General features: G+C 52.5%; 1 protein-coding gene across 2 annotated transcripts; it reads left to right on the top strand.

Moving 5' to 3' along the window:
• Nucleotides 1-2227: 2227 nt before the first annotated feature.
• On the top strand, nt 2228-20005 carry MPL (MPL proto-oncogene, thrombopoietin receptor). 2 transcript variants are annotated; one of them, XM_089337425.1, is made up of 12 exons: nt 2228-2306; nt 2482-2614; nt 2925-3103; nt 3768-3886; nt 4297-4459; nt 4705-4831; nt 12486-12670; nt 12838-12980; nt 15375-15534; nt 15681-15777; nt 18394-18481; nt 18683-20005. In XM_089337425.1, exons 1-12 carry the CDS (start codon nt 2228-2230, stop codon nt 18935-18937), a joined length of 1728 nt encoding a protein of 575 aa, XP_089193551.1. In that variant the 3' UTR covers nt 18938-20005. The 2 variants fall into 2 exon arrangements, with proteins under 2 accessions (XP_089193551.1, XP_017201879.3); XM_017346390.4 differs by having other exon boundaries at nt 3588-3886.
• Nucleotides 20006-22076: the final 2071 nt, after the last annotated feature.

Genomic DNA, 22076 nt, shown 5'->3' with positions numbered 1-22076 from the left:
TTGGAGGGTTTTACTAGCGGAGTGAAGAAATCTGATCGGCATCGTAAACACACTGCCCTGTTGTACCTGACTCAGGGGGTAGGAATGCAGGCGGGGAACCGGCAGGAAGCCTTTGCAGTGACTGGACTTGGACCAGGATGGAAAGAGTGGAGGTGGTTAGAAGTATTCAGATTCAGGGTACACTTTGGAGAAAGATCCAACAGGAGTCTGGCATTCACTGGACGTAGGGTAGGGGAAAGATAAACATCACGGGGTGCTGAGGTTTTGGGCTTGAGGGGCTGAGTGGTCAGTACCATGACAGAGCTGGGCACCACCAGGAAAGCAAGCAAACAGGTGCAGGGACAGGAACCAGGATCCAAAGTTTTACCTTGACCAGCTTGTTAGAGATTCAGCTGTCTGCTCAAGTAGGCAGCTGGCTATCAAAATCCGGTCCCAGGGAGAATTCACACCGAGACAGTGATCCTGGCATCATCAGCAGTGACACAGCATGGGAAGCCCGTGGACCACGGACACTGAGGATGTGTCCCCCCCACTTGATCTGACCCTGGGGACTGCATAGGAGTCCAGAGTCACCGCCACTGGCCTTGGTGACTTGAGCACTAGACGGGGCTATGGACTGACTCAGGGACTTCTTGCAGAGAAATAGCGCCTCCTCCGCCGGAGGGCAGGAGGATCTACACCTACCTCCCACGGCCCCCAACCCTGCCTTCCCACAATTCTACCTGTCAGAAGGAGGAAGAGAGTGAGGTGATACCACGGACACTTGAGTCTGTAGAGCCAGAAACAGGAGCTGGAGCCCAGGCCTGAGGGGCTGAGTGTGGGCGTTAATACAGCTCTGCCCAGGCCCACCCTCGCTCCCTCCCGCTTCCTACTCCCGCGCTCTCCCTCACCCCACCCGCACCAGCACAAAAGTCAAAGCTCCCAGAAACAGCATAAAAACCACCCGTGGCCAACAGCACCCCCGGGAGGAGGCCGGGGTTCATACCATTCTGCTCCTGATGAGCTCAAGAGCCAGGACCCAGCACTTCCCGACGCTCAGCGCGGCTTCCGGAAGCCCTGAAGACTCTTGTTCCCAGACCTCGGAGTGCCCTGGAACCATCTGGGGGCGGGGCGTGGCAGAACGCACCTCCTCTGCATTTCTAACAAAAGCCCAGGTCTACAGACCATACAACAAGAGGCATGTAACTAGAGGGGTCTCCGCGGAGGCTGCCCGCCCGTCCGGTTCCAGGGGGCTCGGTATCTTCCTGCACAAGGTCCCAGGACCTATGGAAGTGGACACACCCGCCAGGCTGCCATGGCTGTAAGGTGGAAGGCCTTTTGTCAGCAAAGCCGCATCTGCCAGGAGCTCGGCTTGGGTGGCCAGCACTGGGCTTCTGCAGGGGTGGCCTCCCGAGGTTATTTCCTCACAGGTCCATGACCGGGGTAAACCCTTCCCCTCTCTGCATCTGAGCAATAGAAAGGAACTGCGAGGACTGAGTCCGGAGAGAAGCAGTGTTTAACACACAGCAGCGCAGGAAGAGCTCGGCAAATGCCGCGATTCTTCATACTATGGAGAATACATAGGATAGTTAACACTCACACTCAGACTGCCTCTCCCAGGGTGGGTGTTGTGGCGTAGCTGGTTAAGCCACTGCTTGGGATATTCGCATCCCATATTGCCATGCCTGTCCGAGTCCCGGCTCCTCTGCTTCTGATCCAGCTTCCTGCTAATGCACCTGGGAAGGCAGCGGATGATGGCTCAAGTGCTTGGGCTCTGCCACCCATGTGGGAGACCAGGATGGAGTTCCAGGCTCCTAGATTTGGCTTGGTTCAAACATGGCCGTTACAGCCATTTAGGGGAATGAACCCACTCTCTCCTTCCCTCCCTCTCTCTCTCTCCCCTCTTTCTCTCTGTCATTCTGCCCTTCAAATAAATAAATCTTAAAATATATACATATACATACACACAAACACACAGAGACACACATACACACACACTCATACACACGCAACCCATCTCCTTCCCCACAGGGTTAGGTCCTCTTTCAAATTCCTCCCACCTTCCTGCCCACTCCCCCTTCCTTGGCCCCTAGCCCCAGTGTGGTCTGGATGGGCCCCAGAGGGGCAGGGACAGGGACAGGACGTGGGGCTGTATCTGACAGGAACCCGAGGGGCTGGCCCGGGAGGGGATTGGGGCCCAGCTTCCTGAAGGGAGGATGGGCTGAGGCAGCACACACTGCCCGAGAAGATGCCCTCTTGGGCCCTCTTCGTGGTCACCTCCTGCCTCCTCCTGGCCCCCCACAGCCTGACACAAGTCACCAGCCAAGGTGAGGTGCGCAGAGGGTACAGATCACCTGTGCCCAGGGAGAGGGCATTCTGGGAGGGGGACACAGGGCCCGGGGGGAGGGGCAGGGGGAAAAGGCAGGAGGCTCCACTGGTCCCTATAGGGGCCCATAAACAAGCCTGAGAGCACCCAGGGCCCCACTGACCACTGTTCCTCAGATGTCTCCTCGCTGGCCCTGGGCTCAGAGCCACTGAACTGCTTCTCCCGAACATTTGAGGACCTGACTTGCTTCTGGGAGGAGAAACGGGCAGCGCCCAGTGGAACGTACCAGCTGCTCTATGCCTATGCAGGGTAGGTGCTGGGCTGTACCCCTCCCAGACAGCCATCCCTGTACTCAGCTTAGCCGACTTGCACTCTGGTCACTTCCTTGGCTTTGGCTCTGTCAGAGGACTATTGCCTGAAGTAGCCGCTTCGTGAGCAGGTGCGCTGTGGGTGTGTGCAGGGAGCGGCTCGAGTCCCTACGCAGCCCCTGCTCCCACCTATCCCAAGCAGTGAGAAGAAAATGGCGCTGATGAAAACAGGAGCTGGGCATGGGCCTGGGCCTGGGGCCTCGGGGTTGAGCATGGTGGCCCTGTAGGTAGGACGTCTCCCATGCCGACAGGGAGAAGCCCCGTGCCTGTCCCCTGAGTGCCCAGAGTGTGACCTCCTTGGGGATCCGATACATATGCCAGTTTCCAGCCCAGGATGAAGTGCGCCTCTTCGTCCCGCTGCACCTCTGGGTGAAGAACGTGTTCCTGGACCAGAATGTGACCGAGCGCGTGCTCTCTGTGGAGAGTGTGGGTAAGGGCACCCTCCCGTCACCCTGGCGCCTGCACCTGCTGCCTGCAGATCAGCTCCCAGACTCAGGTCTGCGCATGCTCTTTCAGGACAAGCAGGCAGCTCCCCTGTTACCAGACTCCCAGAGACACCTCAAGACCCCCAGCCCTGGCACCCAGAGCCAGACTCACCCCAGGGCCACCCTGGTCTCCCATCGTGGACCCGGTCACTTACTTGCCTGGTCGAAAGTCACAGAATGTCCACTGTGTGCCAGGCCCTGTGCTGGGTGACGAGGACAAGGTGGGGAACACAGGTCTCTGCTTTCCAGGAGCACCAAGGGACCGCTATACTACAGCCAGGTCACCTCCCTCACCTGCCCCCAGGGAAGTGTTGGTCTGTGAACATTTGGAATCCAGAGCCTGCCCTGGCTCCACCTGCAGCAGCCTTCCCCATAGGCCAGGGTGGAGCCAGGGACTAAGGGTTCTGATGGACCCCGTTTTGCCCTCAGGCCTGCCAGCTCCCCCCAGCATCATTCAGGCGGCGGGAGGGGGACGGCCCGGGGAACTTCAGATCACCTGGGAGGCCTCAGCCCCAGCCATCCACGATTTCCTGAGGCACGAGCTCCGGTATGGCACCGCGGATCCCAGGAACACCAGCAGCCCGGTGGTCGTGCAGCTGCTCGCCACAGAAACCTGCTGCCCCACCCTGCAGTGGCCGCACCCAGCCTCCGGTCTGCAGCAGCATCCGTGTGCTCGGCCCCCGGGGCCCCAGCAGGATGGACCACGGCAGACCGCCCCCACTGGAGAAGTATCCCGGCCTTCTTCCACTCCACCTTCCTGGCCCTGCATCCAGTTGGCCCTGGGAGGGGACAGGTCACAGTTTGGGGACTGCAGCTTGAGTTGGTCCCCGAGGAGTTACCTGGGCTCTGATCAGTCCTCAGCAGCTATGTCTATCCAGGGCAGAGGGGTCCCCCACTTGGGTCATTCACGCTGACAATGTTGAGGGCTTCCGGGCCTCCAAATTAATGGAGGTTTGCCTTAAAAACCCTGACCACCACCTCAAAACCCACGGCCCAGGCCCCCTGTTTGTGGGCCTCTCCATCTAGAGAGCTGGGGAGCGAGTTCCTCTCCCGGGGTGCTGCGGGCCTTCCAGCATGAGGGATGAGGCTGACTCAGGTGAGAGCAGGCCTGGATCCCAACACAGATTTGTTTCCTAAGGCCCCATCTGTGACAGCGTCGGGCGGAAGCTGCCTCATCTCAGGGCTCCAACCTGGCGGCTCCTACTGGCTACAGCTGCGCAGCCAACCTGACGGGGTCTCCCTCCACGGCTCCTGGGGCTCCTGGTCCTTCCCCGTCACTGTGGACCTTCCTGGGGATGCAGGTGGGTCAACCAGGGGGTGGGGAGTTAGGGAGAAGGTAGAAAAGACCTCGAGGGAGGCTTGGACTGGACGTGGAGGTTCTGAGAAGCACAGTCGCCCGAGGACCTCACACTTGCTGCGGCACAGGATGAACTGTGTTCGGGGAGGGGAGAGGGAACAGCAGTAGATGTTCTTATGTGCATAATGACCTAGAGGCTGCTAGAGTCGGGGCACGCAGCCCTGATGGGACTTGCTTCTCTGACCCCAGAGGAAATTGGACTACAGTGCTTTACCGTGGACCTGAGGAATGTTACCTGTCAGTGGCAGCAGCAGGAGCACGCTAGCTCCCAAGGCTTCTTCTACCACGGCCGGGCACAGTGCTGCCCCAGAGACAGGTGAGGGTTGAACTACATTTTTTTTTTTTTAATTGGATGTCATGGGAAAGACATAGCTTGCAGAAAGAAGGCAAAGATTTGTCCTTGGTCCCCTTCACCCACCTCCCTTCTGCCGCAATCAAGAGGCCCTGTGCTCTATGAACCACTCCGTATCCTCCAGGGGGTATTTTATCTTCTCGGCCTCTCTTCATTCCCAATGGGAGTATCTGGGTTTGGCTTGGCTTTAATTGTGACATCTGGGCCACTGAGACAGCTTAGTCTCACCTCCAATCTACCGCCCACCGCTGACAGGATGACCTTCCTTGAGCTGAAGTTTTGCATGCTCATTGCAAAACTTGAACTTTGCATGCCATTCCCTAATCAAATATGTATTGCAACTTCCCATGGTCTTTCAGATTATACAAAACTTACCCTGGCCTTCAAGGACTTCTACCAAACATCTCTCTGCTCCTTCACCCCTCTATCCAGTCTATAAGCAAGCTTTGTTGACTTTTACCTATTAAATTTATCTAGAATCTATCATTACCTTGATACAAACCATCATCATCTCTCACTTGGGCTACTGAAAAGACCTATTAACTGATCTCCTCTCGAATCCTCCAAATTCTCCACACAAGAACTGCAATGATCTTTTTTCAAGATTTTATTTATTTATGAGAGGCAAAGTTAAGACAGAAAGAGAGGGAGAGACAGAGAGAAAGGTCTTCCATCCCGCTAGTTCACCCCCACAAATGGCCATAACAGCCAGAGCTGGGCTGATCTGAAGCCAGGAACCACTTCCAGGTCTCCCAAGTGGTTGTAGGGGCCCAAGGCACCTAGGCCATCTTCTACTGCTTTCCGAGGCCATTAGGAGGGAGCTGCATTGGAAGTGAAGCAGCTAGGACTCAAACCAGCACCCGTATGGGATGCTGGCACTGTGAGCAGAGGCTTAACTTGCTGTGCCACAGTTCTGGCTCCTGGAATAATCTTTTAAAAATGCAAAGAATTATCATTCCAAAATCTCCAATAGGTTTTCCACTGATCTTGGGATCAAGAAGAGAACTCTATCACTGCCTTACAAAGCTCTAAAGAACTTAACTCCCATTGTTGTCTTCAGTATCATGTTTGTTTGTTTTTTTTAAAGATTTGTTTATTTATTTGAAAGGCAGAGTTACAGAGAGAAGGAGAGAGAGAAAGAGAGATCTTCCATCCGCTGGTTCACTCCCCCAAATGTCAGGACTCTCCCACAACAGTCAGGACTGGGCCAGGCTGAAGTCAGGAGCGAGAAGCCACCAGTCTCCTATGTGGGTGCAGGGGCCCAAGCACTTGGGCCACCCTCCACTGCTTTCTCAGGCTACTAGTAGAGGCCTAGATTGGAAGTGGAGGTGCTGGGTCACAAACTGGTCCCCACATGGATGCTGGTGTCACAGGCTGTGGCTTTATCCACTACGCCACAACACCAGCCCCCAGAATCATCTTAACTCTCTGCTACCCTTTGCTCTTTATGTTCAGTGCTAGCTTCTCGGGTCCCCTCATATCCGCCACATTCCCTCCTGCCACTGGATCTCTGCCTGTGCTGTTCACCTGCTCTCCCATCTTCCCCTAACTTCTTATTTACTCAGTGTCACTTCCTTGGGCCACCAGCCCTTGACCTGCCTATTAGATGAAAAAGCACCATTTTATATTCTTGTCATGCCTTGTGCCTCTACTTCGTGAGTACTTACCGCTGTTACAATTTTTTTTTTATTTATTTTATTTGAGAAGCAGAGTTATAGATAGAGAGAGGTCTTCCATCTGCCAGTTCACTCCCCATATGACTACAATGGCCGGAGCGGCGCTGATTCGAAGCCAGGAGCCAGAATCTTCTTCCGGACCTCCCACATGGGTGCAGGGGCTCAAGCACTTAGGCCATCTTCTCACTGCTTTCCCAGACCATAAGCAGGGAGCTGGATCGGAAGTGGAGCATCTGGGACTTGAAATGGGCTCATATGGGATGCCGGCACTGCAGGCAGAGGCTTAACTTACAGTGGCTTAACCACAGTGCCGGCCCCAAAGTTACAATTTTTAAAAAGGATTTATTTATTTGAAAGAGTTACAGAGAGAGAGGGAGAGACAGAGAGAGAGCTTCCATCTGCTTGTTCACTTCTAAGATGGGCCAGGCCAAAGCCAGAACTTTAATTTAGGTCTCCCATGTGGGTGGCAGGGGCTCAGAGATTTCTGCCATCTTCCACTGCTTTTCCCGGGTCACTAGCAGGGAGCTGGATTGGAAGTAGAACAGTCGGGACATAATCTGGCACCCATACGGTATGCCTGCATCGCAGGCTGCAGCTTAACCTGCTATGCCACAACAGCAGCCCCATTTTAACATTTATACTTCATGTGACAATTTGGTTGATTTAAAAAAATCCTCTGTCAGGGCAGGTGTTTGACCTAGCAGTTAAGGCACTGGTAAAGACGGGACTTGAATTCAAATCCCAGCTCCACTCTCTCAGTTCCAGCTGCCTGCTAATACTGATCTTGGGAGGCAGAAGCTGATGGCTCAGTGGTTGGGTCCCTGCCAAGGGAGACCTAGACTGGGTGCCCAGCTCCCAGCTTTAGCCTTGCCCAGCCCCAGCCATCATGGGCATTTGGGGGAGTAAATCAGCAGGGGCATCTCTCTCTCTCTCTCTCTAATAAGTCTTTTAAAAAATTGTCTCCCAGAACTCCAATTGAGAAAGGATGATCTTGAATATACTTGTGTATGACACGTGAGGGCAAAGTCAAAATGACCTTACTCATAAATATATTCTCACCTACACAGTGCCTTCAACACAGTAAGTACTCAGTAAAAAAATGTTAAACGGGGCCAGCGCTGTGGTGCAGTAGGTTAATCCTCTGCCTGTGGCGCAGGCACCCCATATGGGCGCTGGTTATAGTCCCAGCTGCTCCTCTTCTGATCCAGCTCTTTGTTGTGGCCTGGGAAAGCAGTAGAAAATGGCCCAAATGTTTGGGCCCCTGTACCCCCATGGGAGACTAGGAAGAAACACCTGGCTTCTGGCTTCAGATCGGCGCAGCTCCAGCCATTATGGCCATTTAGGGAGTGAACCAACAGAAGGAAGACCTCTCTCTCTATTTCTCCTTCTCACTGTAACTCTACCTCTAAAATAAATAAATATTTTTTTAAAATGGAGCATAAAATATAAAAAATGTTGACTGAATAATGAAAAATTATTAACAGTTTTAAAGTATTTTTCTATGCATTATATATGAGGATACTTCTGAAAGTTCATGGAAAGGGCCAGGCTGTGGCTGTGGCATAGTGGGGAAGGCTGCCACCTGCAGTGCTGGCACCTCACATGGGTGCTGGTTCAAGTCCAAGCTGCTCCACTTTGGCCATCTGGGGAGTGAACCAGCGGATGGAAGATCTCTCTGTTTCTCTACCTCTCTGTAACTCTGCCTTTCTTTTACGTTTTAAAGATTTATTTTATTTATTTGAAAAACAGAGTTACAGAGAGGGGTCTTTCATTTGCTGGTTCACTCTCTAAATGGCCTCAACAGCAGAGCTGTGCCGATCTGAGGCAGGAGTTAGGAGCTTCTTCCGGGTCTCCCATGTGGGTGCAGGGGCCCAAGGACGTGGACCATCCTCCACTGCTTTCCCAGGGCATAGCAGAGAGCTGGATTGGAAGTGGAGCAGCCGGGACTCGAACCGGCACTTATATGGGGTGCCACTGCTACAGTCCAGGGCTTGAACCTGCTGCACCACAGCACCGGTCCCCGTAACTCAGCCTTTCAAATAAATAAATAAATAAATGTTCACGGAAAATGGAATTTAGAAAGTTATTTTGGTGCAAAAAAAATTTGAAATCTATAATTTCAGCAGACAAATTTCCACAGACTTATTTTTTTTTTTTTTGGCATCCCTGGGTGGGCGCGAACACAGATTTTTTGAAAGCCCCTTGTGTGTCTACATACAACATTTAAGTTTTAAATACAAATAGGATCACATATATGTGGTTTCTTAACTCACCTTTTTAACTTAAACATGTCTTCGAGATCATTAACAAAAAATAATAATTCATTCCTTTTCACGACTGACAGCTGTCCTTAGTGTAGCGGTCTCATGAATGGGTTAAAGGGTGGCACAGCCGAAGGCATCATTTCCCACACAGACACATCCTCTGCATCCCGCCAGTGCAGGTTGCAGGCCTGCCCCACCCAAGTCACCCAGGGCCTCTCCGGTTCCTGCAGCCTGCAGGCCCTGTGGAAGCCGTCTGCCACTCCTCGCCTTCACCATCTCTCAGGTCCTCGCTTTCCCTCTTGTCCCCTCTGCTACTGCCCTGTTTCAGACGCTCAGACTCTTGCAAACCCTCCACAGTTCGTAGTGGAGTTCCCAGCTTCTCTCCCTGCACAGATCCCTTCTACAGACTGCAGCTAGAGCGATCTTGCCGAAGTACAAAGCTAGCTATGGCGTTTCCTTACTTAAAATCCTTAAAGGCCTCCACAATTACAAGGGCAAGTTCAATCTCTTTGGAAAGACCACACGGCCACCGGGGTCTGGTGTGCAGTCTCACCAGGCCCTCTGTGCTAAACCCATTCTGTACCACAGAGAGCCCCCACCCACCCCGCCCCCCACCAGCAGCGCACTCATCTTATCATGAGCGTGTGCCTCGGATGCCCGCTTGTCTGCTTTGCCTGTCCTATTTATAGTCCAAGACTCAGTCTAAACACTGCCTTATCCAGGAAACATTTCCCGACCCACCCAGTCTGGGTTAGATACTCCTGTTTGATGCTCCCAAGTCAGCCACTTTCTTTTTTATTTTTTTTCTTTCTTATTTATTTATTTGAGAGGCAGAGTTACAAATAAAGAAAGGGAGAGACAGAAAGAGAGTTCTTCCCTCTGCTAGTTCACTCTCCAAATGGCTGTAATGGCTGCAGTTGGGCTGATTTGAAGCCAGGAGCCAGGGACTTCTTCCAGGTATCCCACATGGGTGCAAGGGCCCAAGAACTTGCGTCATCTTCTACTGCTTTCCCTGGTGCATCACCAGGGAGCTGGATGGGAAGTGGAGCAGCCAGGTCTTGAACTGGTACCCATGTGGGATACCAGTGCTGCAGGCGGAGGCTTAACCTACTATGCCACAGTGCCAGCCCCATCAAGCCAGCCTTTGCACATCACAGAAAAATGTGTTTTCCCATTGACATGGGAGCTCCTTGAAGATTTTTCGTCTCTGGACTCACAGAGCCTAGCACCTGGTAGTGATGCCACTGGCACGTGGTATCAATCATTTGTTGAACAAATGGATAAACATGCATACTCACACACATAGTGATAAACAGTTTTAGTGACAGTTAGCCCCTTAGGGACTATAATTTGTTCTGTAAACAACTACTGAGGCTGATTGTGCCAGGCAAAAAAGGTTCCACCCTGTTGGGGATTGTATTTTAATACCAAGGACAGAAGGAAGCAGAGGAGACAACCAAGAAATGGAAGATCCGGGTTATAATGCGAGGACTAAAGGAGGTGAGACGGTGCTCACTTAGACTGAAAGGTCGGGGAAAGCCTCCCCAGGGAGGTGACAGGACAGCAGAGGACTAAAGGGCAGGCAGGAAGGAGTCCCGTGAAGATCTGGAGTCAGAACAACCAGGCCAAGACACCGTGCCCGCCACTGCATGTGGCACATCTGTGGCACAGGAAGCAGGCTCGTGAGAATGAAGGACAATGAACCGGCATGCGGGGCGCAGGAGATGGCACCGTGGTACCCTGGGCTAAGCCACCGCCTGCAATGCTGGCATCCTGCTCACACGAGCACCGACTGATTCCCTGCTGCTCCGCTTTGGATCCCTCTCCCTGCTAATGCACCTGGGAAGGCAGTGGAAGATGGCTCATGTACTTGGGCCCCTGCCACCCACGTGGAAAACCTGGATGAAATGCATGCCTCCAAGGTATGGAGGAATCAAATCTAAGGAGTCCTGTGGGCCTCTGTGGAGCTTGGATTTCATTCGAAGTGAGATGAGGAGCCACTGGAGGATTTTAAGGCTTAGAGTGATGTGATATGACTTACATTTTTTCAAAAGAAATGTTCCCTGGGGCCAGTGCTGTGAAAGAGCAGATAAAGCCACCACCCATATGGGCACCAGTTCGAGTCCCAGCTGCACCACTTCCAATCCAGCTCCCTTGATAAAGGACTGGAAAAGCAGCAGAGGATGGCCCAAGTGCCTGGGCCCCTGTATCCATGTAGGAGACTTGGATGAAGCTCTTGGCTCCTGGTCATTGTGGCCATCTAGGGAGAGAACCGGAGGATGGAACATCTGTCTCTCCCTCTCTGTAACTCTCCTTTTCAAATAAATTTAATAAATCTTAAAAAAAAACTTTTTTTTCTGTGAAACCATAAGAGTAGAAGCAGGATTGCCAGTTAGCAATTTTGCTTAAAGGAGGCAAGAGATGAAAGAGATGACGGTGGTTGCATCTCTTGTGGCAGTGGGAAAGATCGAAACAAATAACCTTCTTGGAAGCAAATTCCAGCAGCTGCGTGGAGAACAAATTGAAGGAAGTGGTGAATAAAAATGGAGCAAAAAAAGCCAGTTAGGAAGCTGCTATAAGAATCCAACAGTGGGGGAAGCAAGAGGGCTCTGTGTAGAAACAAAGTAAAAACAGAAGGATGCTACCCTCAGAGAGATGAAGGGACTGGTTTTTGATTCTTAAAGATTGATTTAATTATTTGAAAGGCAGGGTGACAGACAGAGAGAATATGAATATGAATCTTCCATCTGCTGGTTCACTCCCCAGATGGCCACAACAGCCAGGGTTGGGGCAGGCTGAAGCCAGGAGCCAGGAGCTTTATCCAGGTCTCCCACGTGGGTGCAGGGCCCAAGGACTTGGGCCATAATCTGTTGCCTGCCCAGGCCCATTAGCAGGGAGCGGGATCGGGAGCGGGATCAGAAGCGGGGCAGCCAGAACTGGATTTGGCTGGCATTGTATGCAGCAGATTACACCATGGCACCATAATGCCAGCCCCAGGGTCTAATTTTTGCAACAATGTACAAGGCAGATAATATCAGCCAGTTTGGCAAATGAAACTAAGACACAAATCAAATAATTTGCCCAACATCATACACCAGTAGGCCAAGACCTGAAACCTTTAGCCCATGCTATCATCTTCCTCTTCTTTCTTCCTCTTCCTCTTCTTCTTAAGCTTTATTTGAAAGACAGAGTCACAGAGACAGAGATCTTCCATTCGCTGGTTCACTCCCCAAACGACTGCAACAGCTGGGGTGGGGCCAGGCTGAAGCCAGGAACCTGGAACTCCACCCAGGTCTGCCACATGGGCGCAGGGGCCCAAGCACTGCAGCCATTTTCTGCTGCTTTCCCAGGTGCATTAGCAGAGAGCTGGATCGGATGTGGGCTGCTGGGACTCAAACCGGCACCCATATGGGATGCTGGCACTGCAGGTAGCAGGTTAACTTGCGCGGCACCACAACGCCGGCCCCAAGCCCACACTGTTGTCCCCCATCATGCCAGCCCTTTCCTCCAGGGGTAGGGGCTAGACGCCAAGGCAGACCTCGGGCATGAAGACAGAGGCCCAGCCAAGGGAGACATTAGATGATAACCCACGCAGGCCACAGACCCTGTGCAAAGGGGACTAATGGGCCTAGTCTCGGGGCAGGCCTGACTCAATGACTCTGTGGGGATGGTTTCTAGGGACCCCATGTGGGAGAAGTGTGAAGAGGAGGAGACAACAGATCCAGGAGCACAGCCCCCCGAGTTCTCCCGCTGCCACTTCAGGGCACGAAACGACAGCATGGTTCACGTCCGTGTGGAGGTGACCACAGCCCAGGGTGCTGTTCACAGCTACTTGGGCTCCCCTTTCTGGATCCACCAAGCTGGTAAGAACTTTCTTCCCATTCCTCCCACACAGCTCCCACGCCCCCCCGAGCCGACCCCATCTATGCCCAGGATCCCCAGCTCAGACACTTCTGACCCCTGGCCCTGGTGGCACAACGCCACCAACGCGCAGAAGGAATTAAGCCAGTCCCTGCTGACATCCCTGTAGTGCTCATCCCCACCCCAAACCTGCACTGGACGGAGGTCTCCAGCGGCCAGCTGGAGCTGGAGTGGCAGCACTCGTCCCCCTGGGCAGCCCGAGAGACCTGCTATCAGCTCCGATACACAGGAGAAGGCCTGCAGGACTGGAAGGTATGGGCAGGTGGCAAACGCTCACAAAGACGTCACCACACAGGATACTCTGTCACCAAGAGTGAGTGTGTCCATGCGTCCATGTCTCGGGTTGTATGTCTATGTCTCTCTGATTCAACCAGTACCTCAGTCTCTCTAGGGCATCTGACACTGCTGGCTACCCATACTCAAGAGCTTCTCTTCCCTTGGCCTTTGCACGCTGGCCTCCCCTGATTCTCTGCCTCCCTCTCTGAACTCGGTCTCACCCTCCTTTCCTGGCTCCTCCCTGTCCACACTTCCAGAATCTGTTGTGCTTCCTAGAGCAGGAGGCAGATTCCTTCTCCGGACACACACATGTGCTCTCCCTGGGGAAGTGCTGCAACTCCACACTTACTTTATTTATTTGAAAGGCAGACACACACATACATACACACAGAAAGAGAGAGACAGATAGACAGAGAGATCTTCCTTCTGCTGGTTCACTCACCAGATAGCTGCAATGGGCAGTGCTAGGTCAGGACAAAGCCAGGAACCTGGAATTTCATTCGGGTTTTCCACGTGGGTGGCAAAGGCCCAAGTACATGAGCCATCTTCTGCTGCCTTCCCAGGTGCATTAGCAGGGAGAGGGACCCAAAGTGGAGCAAAAGGGAATCAACAGGCACTCATATGAGCTTAACGCACTGTACCACAATGCCAGATCCAACTCGACAATTTTAATGACCATACATTAACAATTGCAATATTACCATTCCAACCCCTACATGGAAAGGAACTTACAAAGCACAAGCAAATTATCTAAACTCTTAAAAGTTGGGGTCGGCATTGTGGCATAGCAGGTAAAACAGCCGCCTGCAATGCCAGCATCCCATATGGGTCCAGGTTCAAGTCCCAGCTGCTCCACTTCTGATCCAGCTCCCTGCTAATGGCCTGGGAAAGCAATGGAAGACGGCCCAAGTGTTTGGGCCCCTGCCACCCACATGGGAGACCTGGAAGAAGCTTCTGGCATTGGGCCCCAGCCCTAGCCACTGTAGTCATCTGGCGAGTGAACCAGCAGATGGAAGATCTCTTTCTTTCCCGCTCTCCCTCTTTCTGTAACTCTCTCAAAATAAATAAGTAAATATTTAAAAAAAAAAAAAAAAAAAAGGAAGGAAGGAAGGAAGGAAGGAAGAAGCTTGGAATGGGCAGAAATTTAAATAAATAAAAATTTCCATTTCCTAACTGGTGGAATGGGGATAAAGCTATCTACCTGATAGAATTATCATAAAAGTTAAATACATAAGTACCTGCAACACTGCCTGGTATACGGAAGGAACTTACACACACTGGTCAGTGTGTCTGCCTTCACTCTCGCTTGCCATGTGTGTATACAGCGGCTCTCCTCAGGCCCCTCACTCTCCAGCCAGCTGAGACTTCACCCCCAAAACCAAACTCAGCTTCCTCTCCAGATGTCCTATTTTAGGTCCTTACTGAGCTTAGTTTACATAAGCGCACACATCAAATTGCACAGATAGGAAGCATCGGGTTTGCACAGCGTATACACCCATGAAACCACAGCCAGGATTGAAACGCACCCCAGAAGCTCCCCGTCCCTTCCAGGCGCTCTCCCACCCTAGGTAACCATGATCCTGACATTGCCATTGACTGTTGTTGAACTCCTGAGTATTTGTGGAAATTTCTCTGTTCTCTGTCTCCACCAACTACCCAAACTTGGAATCCTCCTTGACCCGTCTTTCCCCTTCTCCCTGCTCCATCACCAAGTCTTCAACTCTCGTACCTTACACAGCCTTAGCCTTCCCTCTGATCACCCAGCCTTCCCAGCCTTGCGTTCAGCACACGCCGAGCAGCCGAGGCTGCATTAAATCCTTCTTTGTGCTCCCACGGTGACCTGCACTAATTAACTGATGTAATTATTTTGCCTGTTCGGATGTCTCCCTCGTTAGACACAAGAGAGACTGTGTTTTATTTCTCCTTTTTCCCCCGTGCCTGGCCAAGGTTTGGCATATTACAAGCAGTTCATAAATGCCTGCTAAGTAATTAAGCCCATAAACTCTCCCTGCCTGCACACACGGCCCTCGCGCTCCCAGCACCTGGCCCCAGTCTGGTATCCCTGGCCGCCCCAGCGTCACCGCGGCACGGTCGGTGCGGTCCTGAGTATCCGGGGGTGTCCAGGTCTCCGTCGCCCACCTGGAGCGGTGGAGGCGGCCGCCGGCAGGGTCAGGGTGGCCGCGCGCCGGGGTACGCATCCTGGGCGCGGTTATCAGGCAGGGCGAGGCTCTCGGTCAGGGCGCTCTGGCCGGTACGCTTCTGTTCCAGGCCGTCTCTGCTGCCGGCGGGCCCCTCTGCGGGGCTCCCAGACCGGCTGGGGATTCCAAGCGCAGCCGAGGCCAGCCCACCACACGATGCTCCTCTGCGCAGGTGCTCGAGCCGCCCCTCGGGGCCCGGCGAGGGACCCTGGAGCTGCGCCCGCGCTCTCGCTACCGCTTACAGCTGCGCGCCAGGCTCAACGGCCCCACCTACCAAGGCCCCTGGAGCGCCTGGTCCAGCCCGGCCAGGGTGGAGACCGCCTCGGAGACCGGTGAGCGCCCGACCCGGTCAGCCGGTCTGCGGCTGCGCGGGGGCGGGGCCGGCTGAGGTGAGGGGCGGAGTCGGGGCTGGGTCCCGCGGGCCTGGGGCGGGGCTCGGGCCAGGGTCGGCGGAGCTGCTAGCATTCCTGTCCCCTAGCCTGGATCTCCATGGTGACCGCTCTGCTCCTGGTGCTGGGCCTCAGTGCCCTCCTGGGCCTGCTGCTGCTGAGGTGGCAATTTCCAGCGCACTACAGGTACCGCCCGCGCTACACGGGTGACGGGGCCGTGGTCCGGGCGGGGCTGGAGGCCTGTTAACGAGCATCCTAGGGTCGCTGTGTGCCATCTGCACATCCACACTGGGGAGTCGCAGCGTCTGCGTTCCCCTTTAACGTGCCCGCTATGCTGGACACCTCAAACAGCCCCCCCTCCTGGCTGCACGTCTCAGTAACGAGGCTGTTGTCCACTCTTCACCCAAGCCAGGACACTCCGGCGCCTCCCTGCCAACCTCCAGCCCCACCCTGCCCGGTCAGTCACCAGGTCTGGCCATTCTGCCTTCTAAATCCAGCTCGAACAATGGCCCCCTTTCTCCAGCCCTGTGGACGCTACCTGGCTCACTGAAACGGGGCCTCTCCTGCCTGCGGTCTGGCCTCACACCGCCACCAGAATAGCTTTCTAAAACGCACCCGGGAACCTAGCAGTCCCCTCCTTCCAATTTTAGTATGTGTTGCCGAAGAGAGCACAGCAGTCCCCGCCTTAAATTCTTTTAATAGCTCCCCAGCATGGAGTCCAGACTCCATAGAATGACAAGCAGAGGCTGCAAAATCTGTCCCCCGCCAGGCCTTTGCCCTCTTTACCCTGTGTGTCAGGCTCGCCAAGATGTTGGGGAGGCATGGTTCTCCTTGTCAGTGCCGTTGCACGGAATGCCCCCTCTGCCTGGAATCTCCTCCCTGGCTGACTAATGCCCACTGATCCTTAAATAACTTTCTTGGCTGGCGCCGCGGCTCACTAGGCTAATTCTCCGCCTTGCGGTGCCGGCACACCGGGTTCTAGTCCCAGTCGGGGCGCCGGATTCTGTCCCGGTTGCCCCTCTTCCAGGCCAGCTCTCTGCTGTGGCCAGGGAGTGCAGTGGAGGATGGCCCAAGTGCTTGGGCCCTGCACCCCATGGGAGACCAGGAGAAGTACCTGGCTCCTGCCATTGGATCCGTGCAGTGCGCTGGCCACGGCTGCCATTAGAGGGTGAACTAACGGCAAAGGAAGACCTTTCTCTCTGTCTTTCTCTCTCACTGTCCACTCTGCCTGTCAAAAAAAAAAAAAAAGCAGCTTTCTTCACCAAATCTTCAGGAACCTTCCCTGACACCCCCGTTGGGGGCTATTTCGTGCCCAGTACCACTTGTGCTGCACTGTGTTTCTTCCTGTGTCTTCCCTGTTACACCTTATTTGGTCATCTTCAAATCCTTAGCACAGCACTGCCAAGTAGCAGGCCCTGAAATAAATGTTGTTGATGAATGAGTCACTTATGCGAGGGACCAAGGCAGAGGGGCAGTGCCGTGGGGGGTCACACACGTGAAGGTCACACCTCAGATCTGCCGCTTCCTGCAGACTTGACGTGGCACTCAGCTCCTCCAGGCAGCGTCTTATGAGGGCCCTAGGCTGGGTCAGGGGCCCCTTTTGTGGCTTCTGCCATTGCTCTTTGAACTTTTCATGGGCCCTTGTGTCGGAGCAGGCTGGACTCTAGCCTCTACGCAGATAGCCAGATCCAACAAAAAGGCTGGGAAGAAGAGGGAGTTGGTGCTGCCAGCCAAGCACGCTCAGTTCCTTTTCCCCAGTTTGCCAGACAACTCGCTCTTCCTTCCCCAGAGAGGCAGTGAGCTCATGGGAGAGGCCTGAAACGGCCAGCTAAAGCATCACAGGTTCTCCCGCACACCGTAACCCACGCTCCTCCTCAGTAACTTAGTAATAAGCTCCACTGGCTTTCATCATTCATTCAACTAATTTCTTTCTTTTTTAAAAAAAAGTTTATTCTATTCATTTGAAAGTCAGAGTTACAGAGAGAGGGAAACAGAGATCTTCCATCCCTAGATGGCTCCAATGGCTGGGGCTGGGCCAGCCCAAAGAGCTTCATCAGGGTCTCCCAAGTGTGTGACCGGGGCCCAAGAATTTGAGCCATCTTCCACTGCTTTCCCAGGTGCATTAGCAGGGAGCTGAATTGGAAGTGGAGCAGCCAGGACACGACCGGTGCCCATATGGGATGCTGGCATTGCAGGTGGCAGCTAAACCCATTATGCCACAATGCTGGCCCCTCAACTAATTTCTTGAGCACCTACTCTGGGCCAGTCACTGGAAATACAGAAGTGAATACATTTTTTTGTTTTCTGCCCTCATGAGGCTTATTCTGTAGTGAGGTAAATCAGAAAAAAAAAAAACACACAAATATATGTAACAATACAATAAATGTGCAGTAAGTCAAGCACTACAAAGAAAAATAAAGCACAGCAGGAAACAGTGATGAGAAAAGGAGGTGGCTCTGTTTCAGGCAGGGCAGTTAGGAAAGGCCTGTCAGAACAACATTGGAGCAGAGAACTAGTGACGTGAGGGAATGAGTTGAGTGTTCCAAGTAGAGAGCGTGGAAAGTGCAAAGGCCCTGGGGTAGGAATGGCTGAGAGAACTCTGACCCTTGGTTGGCTTCCTACCCTATCTGAGGTTTTCTTCTCACCTCTGCTCTAGCTTACTCTATTGCCTTGGCTACACTCTTGCCTCTCCAAAGCTGGCTTCCCCGCCTTGCTGCCTCCCCCGCCCTGCCCCACATCAGAGCTCTCCTCTTCTCCCAGCTCACTCCCAAGACTCAGTCTCCTGCCCCCGTTCTCCCCCAGGAGACTGAGGCATGCCCTGTGGCCCTCACTTCCAGACCTGCACCGGGTCCTAGGCCAGTACCTTAGGGACACTGCGGCCCTGAGTCCGGTGAGTGCCCGCCCATCCCTCTTTTCCCATCATCACTGCTGCTGGAGCCAGGTCCTGGCCCCTACAGCACAACTCAGGCAAGGCCCCAGCCTACCAGCGTACCATCCCCAAGCACTACCCCCAGCCCAGTTGCTCTTCCTACACACCCAGTGCCTCCTCCCGCAGGGTCTTCTCTAACCAGCTCCTCCCCATCTCTCGCAGCCTAAGGCCACAGTCTCAGAGAGCTATGAAGAAGTGGAACCCAGCCTCCTTGAAATCCTACCTAAGTCCTCCGAGAGGACACCCTTGCCCCTGTGTTCCTCCCAGGTCCAGCTGGACTACCGAGGATTGCAGCCTTCTTGTTTGGGGACCACGCCCCTGTCTGTGTGCCCACCAATGGCTGAGCCAGGGACCTGCTGTACTACCCACATCGCCAACCACTCCTACCTCCCACTAAGCTGCTGGCAGCAGCCCTGAGGACAGGGCCCTTGCTCCTAGTACTCTGGACAGATCCCTGCCCTGTAGACCTGTCTGTGAGCCTCCTGACAAAAACACCCTCACCCAGCACACAACACACCTCTCCAACACAAACACCTTGCTCCTCCATCTACCCTCCTACTTGGACTTCCTGGCATTGCTCTGTCCACACGGCTGCTGACATGAATCCAGGTTCCTTTCTCCGCAGGCAGGCTCATCGTCGAAGCTCCTCTAAGGTGTACCTTCTTTCTCTCTCCTTTTTAATATCAGAGTTCTTCCCATTTACACACTCTTCAGATTACTTCAATTAGTTCCCCTGCTGATATTTTGCTAATGAAGCTGCCCAGGCAGCGTTCACCTCAAATCTCCTAATTGCAAATCCAATAGGATCTTGTTAATCATCTATTTTTTTCTCTCTGTGGCCTTCATTATGCTGATTACTCATTTGTCCTTTACAGTTGCCTCCACTTTGGCTTCCATAACTTGAATTTCTCTCCTGGCTCTGTTCCTGCCTCTCTGAATATACCAGTAGTTAGGAAAACAAACTCTGGAGTCAGAGCTATGTTTCACACTTGCCAGCTGTGCAAATGTGGGCAAATAATGTCTTTGTGCCTCCGTTTTCTCGTCCATATAACATGGATGATAGCATACCCTAGACTTGTGAGAATGACTGAGATAGAATCTAAATAAAGCACAATGCCTGGGACATAATAAGTGCTTAATATATTTAAACTACTCTTGTTATTATGCTGTCTTAATCTCATAATCTGTCATTCCTTCCACTCCTTAAATATTACAGACTTTCAAGATTCCACACTTACCACAGTCTCCAAACTCCATTCCTTACCTTTACAATCTGTTGACCATTCCAAAGTTCTTACCTCCAGCCCAGACTTCTACTACAACCCCCGTGATGGTTTATATAAGTAAGTTTTTACACATCTGTCTCCACTACTAGGTTGTGAGCTCCCTGAGGGCCAGGGTCATGATGTCTTTGTCCTTTTCTCCCCTCCCCAGGACCTAGAATAGTGATGACAGTTGGCCTTCAATAAATGTTTTCTAAATAAATGCTATGGGCTATGGATACTTTAACCCACACCAACTTCTCTTATCCTCTAAGTCACTCATAAGCATCAGTAAACGTGCTCAAACCATTCTGAGTATAGATTCCATTTAAATTCTCAAACAAACGCAATTCTTTTTTTCTGGCTCCAAACATATCCAAGTCAGGGTTCTGACAGAAATAGATAACACACTCACACTGGGTAATGTGATGAGAACTTAAGAAGGGGCATACTTATATAGAGGGGGTCAAGATTTGGGAAAACCATCACGGAATACTGCAGTGCCCTCCCTGGTGGCTAACAAGAGGGAGCTGGCACCAGCCCTAGACATCAAGAAGTACGGGGAAGGAGCAGTCAGCAGACATGAAGAAAATAGCTGTAAAAGAGGGCTCCTGGCAGGAGTTATGGCCTTTGGTAGAAGGATACAGCCAGCTTGCCGAGATGTGGCAGGGAAGGAGCCAGGAAAATACATAGCTCAAGTTCCTTCTCCTTCCACCCTAGTCTTGGGTCCCTAGGAGTAGAATCGAAGACTTTAACATGGCTGTGGGAAGGACCCATGGAAAGCAGTAATACTCAAAATTACCCATTTTCCCCGTCCAGACCCACTCTCCATCCTTCTCCACCTTGCCCTGGGCTCTGCAAGGCTGACTCGTGTGGCCTGTATCAGTGGATTCCCCAGGATCTGGTTTTTGTTTGGATTCCACCAACAGGAGATATTAGGGGTTGAATCGTGTCTCCCTCACCCCCAGCAAATTCAGATGTTGAAGCCTTAGCACTTCAGACTATTTGGAAATAGGCTCATTGCAGGTATAATTAGTTAACATGAATCATAGGCCCTAACCCAGTAGGACTGGTATTATAAAATGGGAGGTTTTGACACAGATACACACCGGGAGAAAGCCAAGTGACAATAAAGGCAAACTGTGATGCTATTTCTACAAGCCAAGGAATACCAAAGATTCCAGTAAGCCAATAGAGGTTAGGGGAGACAATAAGTCCTCAGAAGGAACCAACCCTGCGACATTTTGATCTGAAACTCCTAGACTCCAGAACTGTGAGACAACACATTTTGTCACATAAGCCACCCAATAGACGGCACTTCATTATAGCAGCCTAGCAAACTACTACAGAGGAGGTTGGAGGTCAGGCTATACGGGGAGTCTCTGCTTTCACAGCTCCACACTCTCCAAGTCCCCCTCCAAATAGGTCCCCAGCTCACACTTTCCTGATTTGCTTCCCCCAAAGTCACCTGTAATTTTTTTTTTCAAGATTTGTTTTATTTATTTGAAAGGCAGAGTTACAGCGAGACATAGAGCCAGATAGAGAGAGAGAGAGAGGTCTTCCATTCCACTGGTTCACTCCCCAAATGACTGCAACGGCCAGAGCTGAGCTTATCCAAAGCCAGGAGCCAGGAGCTTCTTCCGGGTCTCCCACGTGGGTACAGGGGCCCAAGGTCTTGGGCCATCTTCAACTGCTCTCCCAGGCCATAGCAGAGAGCTGGATTGGAAGTAGAGCAGCTGGGACTCGAACCAGCACCCATATGGGATGCCAGCGCTTCAGGCCAGGGCGTTAACTCACTGTGCCACAGAGCCAGCCCCATGTGATTTGTTTTTCAACAGTCACATATGGCCTTTCTGTCATGGTTCAAACTTGGCCCCTTCACATGATGTTAGAGTTTCTCCCACTTCATAATCCATGTTCATGTTGCCGCCTTCATTCTTTTATCTATTTTTTTAAAAGAATTTTTTTTTTTTTTTTTTTTTTTTTTTACTTATTTGAGAGGTAGAGTTGCAAAGAGCCACGTCAGAAGAGGAGCAGCTGTGACTCAAACCGTGCCCATATAGGATGCTGGAACTGCAGGTGGAGGCTTAACCTATAGGCTACGCCATAGTGCTGGCCCTGAGATTTTTTTTTTTTATATTTACTTATTTGAAAGGTATAGTCACAAGGTCCTGCTCCACTTCTGATCCAGCTCTCTGCTGTGGCCTGGGAAAGCAGTAGAAGATGGCCCAAGTCCTTGGTCTCTTGCATCCATGTGGCAGTGGAAAGAAGTTCCTGGCTCCTGGCTTTGGATT

Source organism: Oryctolagus cuniculus, chromosome 7, assembly GCF_051225735.1.
Source record: "Oryctolagus cuniculus isolate XC-2025 breed Fujian yellow rabbit chromosome 7, ASM5122573v1, whole genome shotgun sequence".
NCBI lineage: Eukaryota > Metazoa > Chordata > Mammalia > Lagomorpha > Leporidae > Oryctolagus > Oryctolagus cuniculus.
The sequence above is the reverse complement of the archived record's forward strand: the minus strand, read 5'-3'. Positions and strand labels throughout refer to the sequence as shown.